The sequence below is a fragment of the Equus przewalskii genome, chromosome 10 (assembly GCF_037783145.1).
Source record: "Equus przewalskii isolate Varuska chromosome 10, EquPr2, whole genome shotgun sequence".
Lineage (NCBI taxonomy): Eukaryota > Metazoa > Chordata > Mammalia > Perissodactyla > Equidae > Equus > Equus przewalskii.
In genome coordinates this window covers 6,268,485-6,285,517 of record NC_091840.1, presented here as the reverse complement: position 1 = coordinate 6,285,517, position 17,033 = coordinate 6,268,485, and the positions used below count along the sequence as shown (strand labels likewise).

General features: G+C 47.8%; 2 protein-coding genes across 7 annotated transcripts in view; one reads left to right on the top strand and one right to left on the bottom strand.

Moving 5' to 3' along the window:
* Positions 1–7,904: 7,904 nt before the first annotated feature.
* Positions 7,905–15,888, bottom strand: H3-3B (H3.3 histone B). Its single transcript, XM_008513291.2, has 7 exons — positions 15,710–15,888; positions 14,610–14,773; positions 14,320–14,369; positions 11,307–14,172; positions 10,721–10,858; positions 10,461–10,614; positions 7,905–10,373 (listed from the first exon to the last, which is right to left on the bottom strand). Exons 5-7 carry the CDS (start codon positions 10,846–10,848, stop codon positions 10,245–10,247), a joined length of 411 nt encoding a protein of 136 aa, XP_008511513.2. The 5' UTR covers positions 10,849–10,858; positions 11,307–14,172; positions 14,320–14,369; positions 14,610–14,773; positions 15,710–15,888; the 3' UTR covers positions 7,905–10,244.
* Positions 15,889–15,987: 99 nt separating this feature from the next.
* UNK (unk zinc finger) overlaps positions 15,988–17,033 on the top strand; it is a 35,924-nt gene continuing 34,878 nt past the window's right edge. For all 6 annotated transcript variants that reach the window (XM_008513292.2, XM_070561446.1, XM_070561445.1 and 3 more), the window contains exon 1: positions 15,988–16,121. In XM_008513292.2, the coding sequence (XP_008511514.2) occupies positions 16,018–16,121 (104 nt within the window). In that variant the 5' untranslated portion in view covers positions 15,988–16,017. The remainder of the gene's footprint in view (positions 16,122–17,033) is intronic.

Genomic DNA, 17,033 nt, shown 5'->3' with positions numbered 1-17,033 from the left:
CCACAGCATAGCTTGCTAAGCGGTGCCATGTCCGCACCCAGGATCCAAACCGGCGAACCCCTGGCTGCCAAAGCGGAACGTGCGAACTTAACCACTGCGCCACCGGGCCAGCCCAGGCAGTGGTTTTTTTAGATGTGACACCAAAAGCACAAGCAACAAAAGAAAAATAGATAAATTGTACTTTATGGAAATAAAATAGTTTTGTGCCTCAAAGGACACTATGAAGAAAGTGAAAAGATGACCCACAGAATGGGAAAAAATATTTTCAAATCATATATTTAAGGGACTTGTATCAAGAATATATAGGGGGCCGGCCCCGTGGCCAAGTGGTTGAGTTCACACACTCTGCTTCGACAGCCCAGGGTTTCGCCAGTTCGGATCCTGGGCGCAGACAGGGCACCGCTCATCAATCAGTGCTGAGGCGGCGTCCCACACGCCACAGCTAGAATGATCCACAACTAAAACACACAACTGTATACTGGGGGGCTTTTGGGGAGAAGAAGGAAAAATAAAAAAATTAAAATTAAAAATCTTTAAAAAAGAATATATAAAGAACTCTTACAACACAACAGTAAAAAAGACTGATAACTCAATTTAAAAGTGGGCAAAATATTTGAACAGGCATTTCCCCAAAGAAGATAAACAAACGGCCATTAAGCACATGAAAAGATGCTCGATATCATTAGTCATTAGGGGAATGCAATTCAAAACCACAACTACTACTTCACACCCACTAGGATGGCTAAAATAAAAAAGACAGACAATAACAAGTGTGGGTGAGGATGTGGTGAAATCAGAACCCGCATGCACTGCTGGTGGGAATGTAAAACAGTTAAGCGGTTCCACCAAAAGTGAAACAGAGAGTTATATGCCCCAGCAATTTCCCTCCTAAGTATATACTCAAGAGAATTGAAAACATATGCCTACACAAAATCTTGTACATTAATGTTCATAGCAGCGCTCTTCACGTTAGCCAAAAGGTGGAAACAACCCAAAGGGATAAATGGATAAACAGAATGTGGCATACCCATACCATGAATTTTATCCAGCCATAAAAAGAATGAAGTACTGATCCACGCTAGAACATGGGTGAGCCTTGAAAACATTATGGTAAATGAAGGAAGCCAGTCATGAAAGACCACAAATTGCATGATTCCATCTATATGAAATGTCCACAATAGGCAAATCTGTATATTAATAGTATATTAATAAAATAATATAATATATTAATAAAATAATTAATTAATTAACATGAATAAAATAGTATATTAATAAAAAATATATTAATGGTTGCATACGGCTGAGGGAAATTCAAGGATAGGAGGATGGTAGCTGGGGATCCTGAGTTCTCTCTGTGGTTAGGAAAGTGTTCTAAAACTGTGGTGAAGGTTGCACATGTCTGTGAATATACTAAAATCATTGAATTGTATACTTTGAATGAGTGAACTGTATGTATGTGTAGTATATCTCAATAAAGCTGTTTAAAAAAAAAACCATTGGGCCGGCCTGGTGGTGCAGCGGTTAAGTGTGCACATTCTGCTTCTCGGCGGCCCAGGGTTTGCCAGTTCGGATCCCGGGTATGGACACAGCACTGCTTGGCAAAAGCCATACTGTGGTAGGCGTCCCATGTATAAAGTAGAGGAAGATGGGCATGGATGTTAGCTCAGGGCCAGTCTTCCTCAGCAAAAAGAGGAGGATTGGCAGTAGTTAGCTCAGGGCTAATCTTTCTAAAAAAAAAAAAAAAAAAAAAAACAGTGGGAATAAATACAATTCCAAATTTCATGTGATAGCCTACTCCTTTTGAGCACTCCTCAGTAAAGCATTTTTTGGCATAGGCAAATCAAAACAAGACAAAACAATGAGTGGCCCTAGGAACTGGTTGAAATGGAATTAAACTCACGAACCATGCCTCCCAGCAGAGCGCCACTCAGTCTGGGTAACACTGAGCAAAGCAACCCCTTCTCTATAAATCCTTTACCCACCTCAGCTTTGACATCCAACATTCCTGAACCCAAATCTTTGCTCTTATACTGTGTGATCTCAGGCAGATGACTGGACCTCTCTGAACCTCAGTTTCTCGTCTGTCAAATGGGGCTAGTGACTCCTCCCCGACAGACTGTCACAGAAGGAACTGAATGAGGGAATCTTCATTGAGTGCCCAGCCCAGCACCTGGCACTTAGTAAGCACAGAATAAATGTTTGCTGTTATCATCAGTCATCCATTAATTCAGCAGACGTTGTCGGGCTCGCCTGCGTGCGGCTGGCCAGATAAAAGCCTTGCTCTCATGCTCTGGTTGGGAGGCAGTCACAATCTGGCCCCTCCGACTGAGATAAGTGCTCTGACAGGGGAGTAAAGTGCTTTTTGAGTAAGAAGAGAGAGGAGGAATCCTGACCACTGCAAAGCCCGCATCCTTGTTTTGTTATTTTCCTTGTTTCATTTTGATTGAAAACACATCCATTCGACTCATCTTCCTCTTTTGTATTGTTTCAGTTGTTCTTGGAGAACTGGGATTTGATCTAAGAGAAAGTGCTCCCGTTTGCTCAAGATGGACTCTGAAACATTGATTTTATTTAGGAGACGTGTTTACTGTCAGTTTTTGAACCTCATCTATCATGTCACATGAAATTTGTTCAGAAAGAAGCCTGCCTCTGACCTTTGACCCTCCCTCCCATTTCTTGGCTAGATGTCACAGGATTGGGGGGGGGGTGGCACCTTAATGGGGACACTGCAACCCAAGGTCTGTCCTCTGCTCTGCTGGCCAAAAAACTTGTGTCAGCACAGCCAGAGCCAACTATTACATAGGACTGAGGTGTCATGATAGAATTCCCAGTAATATCCATCACAAGGACTTACTATCCAGTGGGGGGAATACCACCCATGCCAGCCAGGTGCCCGGTGGCCTAGGCAGGCCTAGAGGTCACCAAGGCACGTTTATCTAGGCCATGGTGCAACCTGGCCCACTACTGACGACAGGTGCTCCAGAGGTGCCTCTTGTCTTCCAGAATATGCAACTGTCGGGTGCCCAGTCCTTAGTCCTTGGGCCCTCCCTGCTGGACTCAGTCTTTCTTCATGTGTTGAAGGTCTGTATGCTCCATGCAGCTCTGGCTCCTCCATTACAGTCATAGCCTGGTTCCCTGATGACACTTGGGTCCACATCTCCCAAGCTAGTATCTGCAGACATGGTCTCTGAAAATGTCTGCTCTCAGCAGATGGCCCAACCTCTCACCCATTCTGGGAGGTTCTTTTTGTTGTTGTTCCCAGAGGGTTAACCTATCTCCTGATTTGGGCCCCCTCCGCCCTTCTGTAATATGAATGATAGCAGCGTCTATACTATTGATAATACTAAAATCAAGCTTGTGGTAAGCATATCAGGGCTGATACATAGCCCAAAGAGCAGTACTGGTTGTTTACTACCAGCGTCTGTTCTGATTGGTTAGTACTCTTGACTTCTGCTGTCAAATATTTTTAAAGTCACCAGACTGCACAGATTATTTCATTAAATCCTTGCAAGCCTATTGGTAGCTACTTTTTTATTCTCGTTTTACAGATGAGGAAAAGAAGCACAGATGTGTTAAGGAACTCATTCTAGTGGGAGAGCTGGGCCTTGAACTTCGGTCTGTTTGACCCTGAGCCCGTTCTGTCAGGTACCACTCTGTTCCCATGAGCTTCCTGACCTATTGCGACTTCTGCTTACCGAAGTGTGAAGATCTAAAGCTCACCTCTTAGTGAGGGACAGAAGGGGCAGCTGCTCTCCTAGGCCACTGGAGCCCCAGTTCCTACGTGGAACACACCCAATTTGGAAGCCAGGCCAGTAACCAAAACTCTTGGGAACTAGACTGGCTCTTTACCCGGACGCCAAGAGCAGATCCAGTCAGCTGTGCTGCGGGGCTGCCAGGGTCACTCGGGTTGGTCAGCAAACATGCTTGGAGCCTCTGCTGAGTGCCAGGCATGACTCCAGAGGCAGACAAGACTCAGGCCCTGCCCTCAGAGCACCAGGAGCTTCCTGTCCCTCCCTGGCCTCAGCTGCCCCTGCTAAGAGAGGCCAGCTTCAGGCCTTGTCTTTATTTGGTGCCCCCACCATGTCCCTGAAGTTCCTGCCCTCTAGGGCATCCATCTTATAGTCCCCCATAATCTGCAATTTGCAGATGGAAAAACTGAGACTCAGAAGCCTTGCACAATGTGTCCAAAGTAACCAAACTAAGGAGTAGAAAAGTGAAGCGAAACAAAGATTTGAAGCTCTTGCTCTCTATTACAACAGACGTACCACTAAGGAACTGACTTCCACCAATTATGAGCATTAAAGCTGGAGAAACGATGACACTGCCAAAAGGTTAATGCAATTACATACTGGAGTGAACTGTCCTAACCCAGGAAGTGGTCGGCTACCCAGGATGGAAGGACCCTTGCTTTGTCATTTGGTTTTCCAACTAATACTTGCTGTCCATCAGTCCATCACTTATGGAGCCAAGCCATCAACATGTTTTGAGTGCCTGACATCTGCCAGGCTGTCCTCAGAGCTGGAGATACAGTGATGACTAAGACAGACGAGACCCCTGGCCTCATGAAGCTTATGTTGTACATGCTGTATTAGTTTTCTGTCACTGTGCAACAAATTACCACAAATGTAGCAGTTTAAAACAACACCCATTTAGAGCATATAGTCCTTTAGGTCAGAAGTCTGGACAGAATTGGCCAGAGTCCCTGCTTACAGCCAAAATCAAGGTGTCAGCCATCTGTGCTCTTCTCGGGAGAGAAGATTCCACTTCCCGGTTCCTTCAGGTTGTTTGCAGAATTGAGCTCCTTGTGGCTGTGGAACTGAGGTGCTGCCTGCTGGGGCCCTCTCTCAGCTCCTTAAGGTTCCTCACTTTCCTTCTCTCATGGCTCCCCTCCATCTTCAAACCATTAATGGCACCTCCAGTCCTTCTCATGCTTTGAATCACTCTGGCTTTCCCTTCTGCCACCAGCCAGAGAGCACTCTCTGCTCTTTTAAAGGGTTCCTGTGATTACATTAGACCCACTTGGATAATCTCCCTTTACTTATAGCGTAATCATGGGAATGTTATCTCACCATTGACAACCACTCTGTCAATGGCCGGGGAGCAAATTCAGACTCACAAGATGCAGCTGACAGATCAGGACCACGACCATGTCCTTCTGTGCCTTGCATTGGGTGCTGCAGCTGGCCCAGGCCTCCAGGCCCCGAGGGTGGGTAGGAGGACTGAGACTGGCCAAAAGCAGGTGCTAGTGAGGTAGAGGCCTGCAGGCTGCAGCAGGAGCCTCAGGCCGGTGATGCCTGGCCTTGGACCCAACCCCATCCTGTCCCCTCTGCTGACATTTTTGGCTCAGCGCTAGGCAGTAAGGAGCTTATGAGAAAGGCCCTGAGGCCCAGTATGTCCAAAAGAGAGGGTGGGAAGGGAGCAGGGTTTAACGGAGCCCACCTCCACAGGGACGAGCGCAGTTCTTCACACCCTTCAGTAAAAGGCCCTGCCCTGAGCCTGCAGCCTACAGGCCTCTCCTGCCCAGAGCCCTTCTTCTCACTGGAACTGCTGGTGTCTGAGACGGACTTCTCCTTTCTGCCCACCTTCCACTCCACTGTGTATATTCCCAGAACTCCAGCTTTCTGAACCAGAGTGGGCAGCCGTCAGAGATAAGACCCCAGACCCTGGTTGCCCAACTACGCCCCTCTGCACCCCTTTCCAGTTCATGTATGGCCTTTTGGCCCCGTCAGGAACCGCAGCCTCACTGAAGCCCCCTCTCCTTGCTTCTCTGGTGGGGAGGTGACTGCAGAACCTCTTAACTTCCTCCATAGGGAAGGGCGGCAGAGTAGGTGGGGGGGGGGGAGGTGGAGTGTCTTCTGCTCGGGGCAGAAAGCTAAGACGTGCTGCTCCTGGGTGTGCCTGACCGAGGATTTGGGCCCCTGCTGGACACTGGGCATGGTGCACAGGTAAGGGCACCAGGACAGGGTGGGGGCACATCACATAGAAGTCCCATTACTCTGCTTGGAATGAGAGTGGTATCTGGATGGGATCCCTTACTGTCAGGGGCCACTGGGCAGTCAGCAGGACCACAGGGAGCAGGCACCCGAGGAAGGAGGACATCCGCCTCTGGCTCCTCCTCACAGAACAGCCTCTCTGTGCATAAACTCAAAGCCAGCCCAGCTGTACTCACCTCAGCCCACAGCGTTGCTCATTCCCCAGGACTGCTGACAGAGGAGTCAAGAGAGCCAAAAGGCCAGCCACCTGGCCCGAGGGCACTTTTAGCCTTCTCCCTGGGGGTGCTGCAGAATAGCAACCCGGGCAGGGGCCTGGCTCTTCCTTCCTTCCTCCCTCCCTCCCTCTAGCCTTGCCCTGTGGAAGGTAGCTGGAAGGCCAGCTGTTTGTGCTGAAGTTGCTGGCCAGAAGCCAGGCCCAACTGGATGGAGTGGTCCAGACTAATGACATCCCTGAGGAATGCCCACAGTGGGCAGGTGGGACCACCATTGGGGTGAGGGAAGGAAGAGGCTGTGGGGGCCCAGGCAAAGTGCAGCCAGCTCAGCTGTGTGGTCTTAGACGAGTGCCTGGGGTGGGGCTGAGGAAGTGGGCTGTGATTGACTTGGTGAGGTGACTGTGAAATGCTCCCAACCCAAGGGCTGGGGAGGTAGGGATGGGGACCAGATGCCCATGGTGGGAGCTCAAGGCTCTCATGTCCAGTGGACTCCACCACCTGCAATGAGACAACAGCTGAAAGGTGTGGTGAAGACCACACACCACACTGTTCTCTGTGGCAGGCTAAGTTGGCCATAGGCCTGAGACTCCAGCCCTCCCCTATTGCTCCCAAACACAGGCTGGCCCCATTCTGCACAACTGAGGGGCAAGCTCAAGTGTCCTGTGATTCAATGACACCTGACAGGACTGTGTCCACCCTCTGCTGCCCTACCTGAAGGTGACCCACGAGAAAGGGCCTGCTTTCCAACTGCTGCACAGACCCCAGCTCTGACACCCAATACCAGGCAACAGCTGGTGTTTGCAAGGAGCCAGATAAGGGGGACCCCAGAAGACACATTGTTAAGCTGGGAAATCAGTGAGTAACGAGTGGGAGGGTGTTTCCAATCAACTCAGAGCCTGTTTCCCTACACCGAGACATCCGTCAGGGTACAGCAGAGGTCCCTGCCTGGGGCCGAAGCAGCAGGGTGGGCTGGTCTGGCTAGGGACATAAAGTGGTCCTTGCTGGCCTCTCCCACATCTTTCTCCTTCCCTCTGGCTGACACAGTGAATCTTTTGTCAAAGGACAGATCTCAGGAAATAAGCTTGAAGTGCCTGCCTCCCTAGTTTTCTACCACCTTGTATTATGTAAGTAGGATGTAATTTCTGTGTTTTGTTCCTTAAATAATCTAGTCCACATATTACCAGTTCTGGGACGAAGCAGGAATAATTTTAAAGACCCAGAAATATGGGCTCAGGGAGTTCAAAGACACATTAACTGCATAAGAGAAGAAACCAATGTGGAGGGCAGACACTGGGGGCTACCTCAGCTGGGGGAGACTTGGCCTTTGGCCAGCAATTTGACAAACACGTGGCTCTTCAGCTACCCTCTCAAGGGCACAAACCAGGACAAGGGCAATGGCTTGGTTCAGAACTTCTGGCCCTTGTAACCCTCAACTTACCCAGCCCAGGCTTGGTTTGGCCTCACTGGGACAGACAACAGTGAAGAGAGGGACTATCAAGACAGGTTCAAGAGGCATAAACTGGCACTGTCCCAAGCAAACTGTGACACACATCACAATAATATGAGTCTGCCTGTCTCATTACTGAGTGCTCTCTCCCCAGCCCCAGCTCAGTCAGAAAGCAGCGCTTCCAGGACAGTTCCCCACTGGAAATTTTGTGAAAAAAAGATGTTAGTCAAATGAAAGCCATTAACAAAGTGAGAAAGTCTCAACTTCAAAAACTTTATTTTTGTCTCATCCATGAGGGGCACAGGATACCTTCATCAGCTCCAATTTTCGAGTGCTCTTCTTACAGACTGTGTTCCGCCACCTAACCCCAGGGATAGCCCGGGTGCACGGCTTCCTAGAACCAAGAAATATTTTTGTCTTCTGATTTAAGTATGCTAAAAACAAAGTGTGGAAGTGCAAATTGCACTATTTAAGTAGCAAATTCCAAGCTGCTCAATAGAATCCAAGAACCTTCTTTATCAAACTGCAGACTAGAGGAGAAAGTTCAAGTGTCACCCACTTGGGTTATCACAGGTAGAAACTCAAGCTGACTCATCGCCATAGCTAAGTTTCTCTGCCTACTTGTGTAGACACTGCGAGACACTCCAGAGCACGGCACATTCCATTGTCTAGGATTTCAGTGTCCTTCAGAAATACAACGCGAGAAAATGATCAGGATCGGTGATTGTTCTAGAGCTGGTTATGATGGATGTTCCAATAAACAAGTTCATTATGTTCTATCAGTGTGTACCTTGTAAGGCTCATTATTACCAACACTCCCAAACCTACTCTAGCTTGCTTTTCTACTTAAGCTCCTTGAATGTGAAACTAATTCAAACTTACTAAAAAAGCTTCTAGGGTATTAATGTCTAAGACTATTAGCTTCAAATACACAGAATGCCTTCATCCAACAACTGGTGGCTCTCACACCCACATCTTGCTGACACTCACATACTATGCATTACCGCCTGGCCATCCCTGGTCAAGCTCGTTTCACAGAAAAAATGAGTTCTATACCCATGGGCTTGTGTTTAACTAACTTGCTGTATAGAAAGATATAAACTGCTTCACAAACAGGTTCATGGAACAGATCCCAAATCTGAACCCTAGAATTTTACAGTACTTCCCTTGGCCTATTATTGCGCCTTACACGAAAGTACTTTTTTCCTTGACAATAAGGTGGGGGGCATATTAATACTTTGTCTTAAGCTCACACTACAAATATGGCAATCACAGCGCTTTTACAAAGGACTCTACGTGCTTTGTTTTCATAAATAAGTTCCTTCGTGTACCAAGCAAAACCGAAAACAAGCTAAACCCAAACTTGAGGATACAAAGAACCTAGACAATGGATGTATTAAAGCTTTGCACATTCAATGTAGTTTTTTGAGACTTATTTGGATAAACAAGTTTATTTGTAAATTTAGTCAACATACATAATTGACCTAAAAACTTCAATAGGATAAATTTTAAAACCACTTAGAAGGCCATCTCTATAATGTGGTTCTCCCAGGACTGCATACCAGATGTAACCTAACTCCACCCCATCTCAACTGGCAGTTTCAGTAACCTGGATCTGTCTGCCCCTCCCCCACAGCAAGTTCACTCCAAGGGTTACTATAATACAAACTCCACAAGGAAAAGAACTTAGGTATCGTCTCCTCTCGGTAGACAAAACCTCAACCTAGTTATGAGACCAATCACAACACAAAGAAAAGCTGTACTAACTAATCCAGAATATTAGTAACAGATGATGCTGGTGTAAATAACTTGTATTATATTCTAGAGCCCTTATAAATAAAATCCCCCGTTAGTGTCTGCATTATCAGCTAGAGGGTTAGCTAACATGTGGTAGAATGAGGACTTATGCAAGGTACAATGCGCAAAGCATTTTACTACTATGAAAACAAGTGCAGTCTAGTTAGGAGAAAACCAACTGGACTCTAAATTACACACACCTTAATGACAAGACTCCCCACCACATGTGAATGTAAAACATTTAATTTAAAAATGTTGACACTACAATATATAAAATAGCTATTATAAATGCACATAGTGTATTCTATAGCTGCCAGGTTTACTTTTTTTTTTTTAGGAAACTGTAAGTTACACTGTGGTTAAGACTCGTATCTTCACCCTTGAAAAAGCCCGCATTCTATCACAGTGATGTATGGTCAGACTTAACAGCCCCAATTGTTAAACGCTTGGATCAAGTCATAACCAGTTTTATTGCAAAAGGACCCTGTACACATTTATCAATTCTAGTACCTTAATAGCTACCCAACAAGTCATTAACATACAGAACATGCATCATGAGAAGCAAGAAATATCACCCATCCCTTCTGCATATTAGCAACTTGTCACTCCTGAGCAACAGTGCCCACATCACTGAGGTCTGTGAACAGTCACTTTTCGCATTCATCCTGAGTGAAAGATGGAATGACTTAAGTACAAATGCAACATATTATAAACAATTTCTTACAAAAAAAGTCACAAATTAAACCAAAGTATTTTACAGAATTTACTACAAAACACCGTAAAAACTGCCTTCACTTAAGCTCTCTCTCCCCGTATCCGGCGAGCCAACTGGATGTCTTTGGGCATGATGGTGACTCTCTTAGCGTGGATGGCACACAGATTAGTATCTTCAAACAAACCCACGAGGTACGCTTCACTAGCCTCCTGTTGAGGACAAGACCCACACTATTAAACTCTCTCCGCGGAGAACCACACACAGCCCTCCGCCCCGCCCCGCCTCCGCCGTCTCACCTGGAGCGCACCAATGGCCGCACTCTGAAACCTCAAGTCAGTTTTGAAGTCCTGGGCGATCTCCCGCACCAACCTCTGGAAAGGCAGCTTCCGGATGAGCAGCTCGGTCGACTTCTGGTAACGACGGATCTCTCGAAGCGCAACGGTGCCGGGCCTGAAGCGAGCAGGAGGGTGGGAAGGGACACCGGTTAGCCGACTGCGCCGGCCAGGGCCCCGACACGCCCGCGTCGCCAGGCCGCTGCTTCCCTCCGCCCGCCTACCTGTAGCGATGCGGCTTCTTCACCCCGCCGGTAGAGGGAGCGCTTTTCCGAGCAGCTTTAGTGGCCAGCTGTTTGCGGGGCGCTTTCCCACCCGTGGACTTCCGCGCAGTCTGCTTGGTTCGGGCCATCTTCTATCACCTAAAGACGACACCCATGACTCCGGGGCCGCGGCGCTCGCACCCCGAGGGCGGGCCGGGCTCGGCGCCCCTGCCCTCCCGCCCCTTCGCACCCCACCTCGCGGCGGCAGATGGCCGAGAGCCGCCGCCTCCTCCCCCTCCCCTAATGACTCAGGCGGCGAGGAGCTGCAGCCTCCCCCGGGAGGGGGGGCGCGGGGAGGAGTCACTTCCCCTCCTCGACGGGCGGAGGCCCGGCTGCCCGGAACCCGGGACGTCTGAATCACCGCCGGGGAAGAGGCGGCGACGTGGTTCCGCAACGAAGCCCCAAGGGAAAAACCTCCCGGTCCCACGCCCGACGCCAGCGACCCCAGCAGCCCGTACCAGCCGGCAACTCGGCTCCCAACGGCCACGGCTCGCGGCATCAACGCCTGGCGAGACCTCAAGTCACGGATAAATCCAAAAACGCTTACCCAATGCCGAAGTCTCAGACCGCTCCCACGACCACCACACCGCTTCTACCGCTCAGTGAAACGCCGCAGTGGCCAAGAAACAAAAACAACTTCCACCAACGAACGACCAAACCGCTCTGCGCTCAAAACCCCCCCAGTGCCTCCGTTTTTATACCCACGCTTCACGCTGCGTCTGTGCGTCATAGGGCCCTCATTTGCATACACCAACGACTTTTTCTATTGGCGGGCGCTTTCGCCAACGCGCTGACATCCCCCGACACAAAGGCCGTGCTTGGGACCCCTTCCCTGATTGGTGGATACCTAGGCCGCTGATTGGCTGTTAAAGTGGCCTGATGATTGGATGAATGCAAAGAGGAATGGACGAATCAGAGCTTAACACTAAGCAGCTCTTCTGATTGGATAAAATGGAGCTATGTTTGGATCCTTCCCTTGGTTCCAAAGCTCTACAATAGAAAGTCAATGCAAATGAATTGCATTGGTCCCTATGAGGACTTAAGAGTCCGGACGGGCAGGAGCCTAACCTTAAATGCCTCAAGCTAATGTAATGCGAGAGGGGTCACGAAATTTCTGTAAATATTTTGCAAAGTAAAATACAATGTGTTCCCTGTGATCATTTACTTTTCATTGACATTTTGATAGTTAAGTACGTAGTGTAAAAGAGAATTAGAATTCAGTAAATCATGTTGTATTACCAAGTATTTTATATATCACACATAGACATTTTAACCAAGAAGCAGTTCTTTTGTTTGGCGGGATGGGGAGGGGTAAATAATAGATCCAAAGAAACAAATGTCAATAAATGATTTTATAGGTACTGTTTTGTATGTTCTTAGGCTGTCACAAAATACTTTGTGATTTCAATACGCTTAAACAAGAAGTAACTTACTAAGCAACATATTTTTGAATTATGTAATTCAACTGAATGAAATGACTACAGATGGGGCTGGCCCTGTGGTGTAGTGGTTAAGTTTGCACACTCCGCTTTGGTGGCCCAGGGTTTGCAGGTTCAGGTCCTGGGAGCGGACCTACGCACCACTCATCAAGCCATGCTGTGGTGGTATCCCATGTACAAAATAGAGGAAGATTGGCACAGATGTTACCTCAGGGCCAATCTTCCTCACCAAAAAGAAAAAGAAAAGAAAAGAAATGACTACAGCTAGAATGGGAATAGTCCTACCACAGCATTTGCATGTCCATAAAGAGTAAACAAAAGACAACCAAATATATGCCTTTGTGTTTAATGGTATATCCTGAAAAGTATTACTTCTTCTTAAGAAACATGACAAATGTATAAAAATGGTAATCCCTACATTTGCCTAAATAAATGTCTTGGATGGACTGCAATATTCAGTTCTCCAGATGACTCAGGTATATAAAATACCAAGGCAGGCTTAAGGTTAAGACCAGCCAAACAAAGCTCAGAAAATTGAAATAGAGCCTTGGGCATTGTACTCCATAGTTCTTACTCTGGGATCACTGAATATTTTAAATTATTAAAATAAAAAGTAGTGAAACCAGATTCATATAGATTTTAACTCAGAGAATTATTGTACATTAATACAAATACCTCAAAAATTTATTGGCGACACCAAAGGTCCCCTCTCAGTATCCATAGTAAGAAAAAAAAGGCACAATTTGAAAAAGGAGCTATGGCAAAAATATCTTTGGGCCAATCTCTGGTACCAAATTCCTCTCATTGCTTCAGCCCTCTCAATCACCACACATACAATATGTATTTAATTATCAATTATCATACATCTAAACTTTTATGTGATAATTTCATCAACTTCACTTTCTGCCTTCTACTCAAAGTCTAGGGTAGAGGAAAAATTAAGCTATTTCATTCATGCCATGCTGACAAGAGACACCAAGATGGAGGCTCCTGCCCTGTTGACAAAACCCGTTTAAAGCTGAGAAACTGGGCACCAGCTAGATCCCGCATAGGAGGCCGTCATGTGTTCTGGGATGTAACCAGAAAAATACCGTCATCTTTTTTGACTGCTCAAATGGCCTGGAAAAGGAACAGGTTGCTAAGTTAACACCCTCTTTGTGTTCCAAGGTTTTCCCAGATCCCGAACCCTGTTTGTCCCACACCTTCTAGAGGGGACATAGTCCAGTTAGTGTCCTTACAGTTCTGCTGATTATTAGAGAGGATCTAAAGCTGCTCCAGGAGAAACGAGGTATGGATTTACATTCATCCAATTAAGGATGATGAGGGGAAATAGTTTGTCCCTCTTACTTGGCAGTCATACAGACATGTTTTTCTTTTTCCTAAGTTGGTGCAGGGGAGGAAAAGCAATGAAGGAAATGGGGAACAACTGAAAATGTTTATACAACCAAAACAATGCAGAATGGAAGGCAGCACTTAGGCTACTGTCCTGGTTCCTGTTCTGTCACCAATTTGCTGAGTAACTCTGTGCAAATTACTTAACCTCTCTGAGTTCCTGTTTCCTCTTTTGTAATTTAAGCAGTTTGGATGATATCATCTCCCAATTCTACCAGTACACAGTTATTCTGAAACTGATGATATCTATTCATTTAAAATCTAGCACTACGAGCTAATTTTCTGCATTCAAATCACACTCGGGTATTTTTGGGATAACATATAAACCAATTACTAGCATCTAATAATAGGATTAAAGTAATACACTAAACCTTTTATTTGTCCTTTTGGAATTTTTCATCTTCAAACCCCCCCAGTGGTTAAACAATCGATTTGGCAATTGAAGAAATACCAGTTTCTAGGGGTCAGCCTGGTGGCACAGCGGTTAAGCACACACACTCCACTTCAGCGGCCCAGGGTTCCCTGGTTCGGATCTCGGGTGCGGACATGGCACTGCTCAGCAAGCCATGCTGTGGTAGGCATCTCACATATAAAGTAGAGGAAGATGGGCACGGATGTTAGCTCAGGGCCAGTCTTCCCCAGCAAAAAGAGGAGGATTGACAGCAGATGTTAGCTCAGGGCTAATCTTCCTCAAAACATTAAATTAAATTAAATTAAAAAACGAAATACCAGTTTCTCAACTTCATAGGCTGAAAATTTGGCTGTTGATGTGAGGCTACCTGGAACCAAATAAAATAAGTATCTCTCATTCTTACAAACGAACAATTTTCCATTCACCTCCCCGCCACACACACCCCCCTAAGGTTCTCCGGGGTTTCTTTAATGAGATGATCATTAGTTAACATAATCCTAGCTAATAAAATAGTCTTAAAAACAATGGATTTAAGCAGATTCAATATGGAAAACAAAGTTAAGTGACAAGCATTAAAATATCTGTGAAGAACTTTGTAAAAGCTCACAATCAAATGCCAAGGTCAGGTCGGCCCTGTGGTCCAGTGGTTAAGTTCCCGCGCTCCGCTTCAGCCGGGGTTTTGCCCGTTTGTATCCCGGGCGCGGACATGGCACCGCTCGTCAGGCCGTGCTGCGGTGGCATCCCACATGCCACAGCCAGAAGGACCTACAACTAAAATATATATATATTTTATGTATGTATATATTTTATATATACACAACTATGTAGCCAGGGGCTTTAGGGAGAAAAAGGAAAAGTAAAATCTTTTGAAAAAAAAAAAAGAAGAAAAAGAAGACTGGCAACAGATGTTAGCTCAGGTGCCAATCTTTAAAAAAATATATAAAAATATAAAAAAGACCAAATACCTAGGTCTGGGGGAACTGGCTTATCTGACAAAGACCGAAAAGTGAGCAACTTTGTCCGACTGGCGGGAAGAGGAGACATATTTTCCCAAATAGGAAAGCTGCCGTCCAGAGCAGTAAACTGGAGTGGATTATAAATCGCACCCCCTACTCAAACCCAGGCCCTTCCTCTGGACACAATGTGATGCTTCCCAACACCCCTACAACTTGCCAGTGTACCTGAGACTATTCTAGACGGAGATTAAATTCGCCCTTGGCCCCTAATGTACTGGAAACAAGTTGGTCTGGCCAGCTGTTGAATTGAGAAGGGACCCAAGTCGTGGAATTTCAGGTTTCAGGGTTGGTAAATGTTTATGTAGCGCTTCACTAAAGGCGCGGGAATAGAGGATCATGCAGCTCTTCTTTAGCAAAGCTTTATCAAGCTGACTTCCGGCAGGCAGACTTTTCTTTCTTGCCTCTCCGGTTAGTCCGGCTGCAGGAATGAGGGGGCTGTTCGCGGACTCCAGGTACCCGCGGCACAAAGACCCAGAGCTAAGAACGGGCGATACAGGTTCTTAAGCACTGCTCCGGGCTGGTATCAGAACCAAGCCCAAACTGCACTAAGTACGGAAGCGAGGTTAATTATTACACTGTTGGCAGTGAAATTACACTTGGAACTGTTTCACAGAAGTCCTTAAGCGCTCTCTAGCTCTGGGCCCCTTCTACTCCAAGGGCTCCAGTTTCAAGGAAAAGCTCCTCTACGAACCTGGAAGCACGCTGGTGGGGACGAGAAACGCGGCTGGACTGCAATCCCCAGAAGCCATCGCGGGCCACCAGCATCCGGGACACCGTCTGCAAAGATCCCTGGGTACTGTGGTCCGTCCCTTTGGCAGCAACCCTCTGCCGACGGTAAAATTTCAGCGGAACCTAGGACCACAACTCCCAGCAACCCTTGCTGCCGTGTGGGGGGTCTTCACGTTCTCGTGGCGCGGCGCAGGCGCACTGGGTCCTCGGCGCGGACCGCGCAGACTGAATAATAAAAGGGGAGCGGCGAAGAGGCAGGAAGACAGGACCATGTCGAAGGGCCCCGGGCCCGGCGGCTCCGCAGCTTCCTCGGCGCCCCCGGCCGCTACCGCTCAGGTGCTGCAGGCACAGCCCGAGAAACCGCAGCACTACACGTACGTAGAGCCCCCCCCGCCGCGCGCGCACGCCTGACGTCAGCGGCCAGCGTGAGTCACGCGCGCAGGGAGAGCGCGAGGCGGCCTCTCCCTCCCCCCTTCCTCCTCCGGCCCGGCCCAGACCGGTTCCAACCTGCTGGGGCCGGTCCCAACTGCCTCCAACTGCCACCAACCTCTGGTCGGGCCGTGGGGCGGGAAACTCGGGCCCCGCCACTGAGTGGGGAAGGCGGGAGCTCGGGGTGCGGAGTGCACACATCTTAGCCAGGCCTTCGAGGCCTAACTGTTCCTCAGACCGTAAAACCACAGGACCAAGCACTCGCGGGGCGATAAGAAGTGCAAGACACTACCAGGATGAGTTCCTTAGGGCCAGCCCTCGAAAGGCCTATGAATGACCATTAGCGTGAAGTCCTGTCAGGCGACCCACGTCCTGCGCACAGGAGGCCTTTTGTCTCTAAGGGCCTCTGTTGTCCACCGAGGCCACTCATGCTTTATTCACTTAAACAGATAACGCAGCCCGAGTCCGGACCCCGAGGGTGATGGGGTCCGAGCATGACCTCAGGCCCAACCCAAATGTGGCATCAGGGAGCCCCAAATGCTGACAGTACCAGAGTCCAGGAAGATGGAAAACCTAAGTGTAGGTCTCCGTCGTCTTTTTATTTCCTTTCAAGGCACATTAAGCAAGTACCTGGTGCAAGGTGCTTTGGGAGAAAGAAAGATGAAAAGAGTCGGGCCCTCCTGTTAAGTGAGCCAAATGTCGGTTTCCATTTTCCCTGAAGCTCTTTGAGCGCCCCTCGTTCCCCTGGGCTCCCGATTGATGTGCACACTTAGATGGACCCCCAGGTGTAGCTCAGGCTTGCTGGAGATTGGGAACCTGGGGGTTGAACCACCCTTAAGATCCATCCACACAGGAAT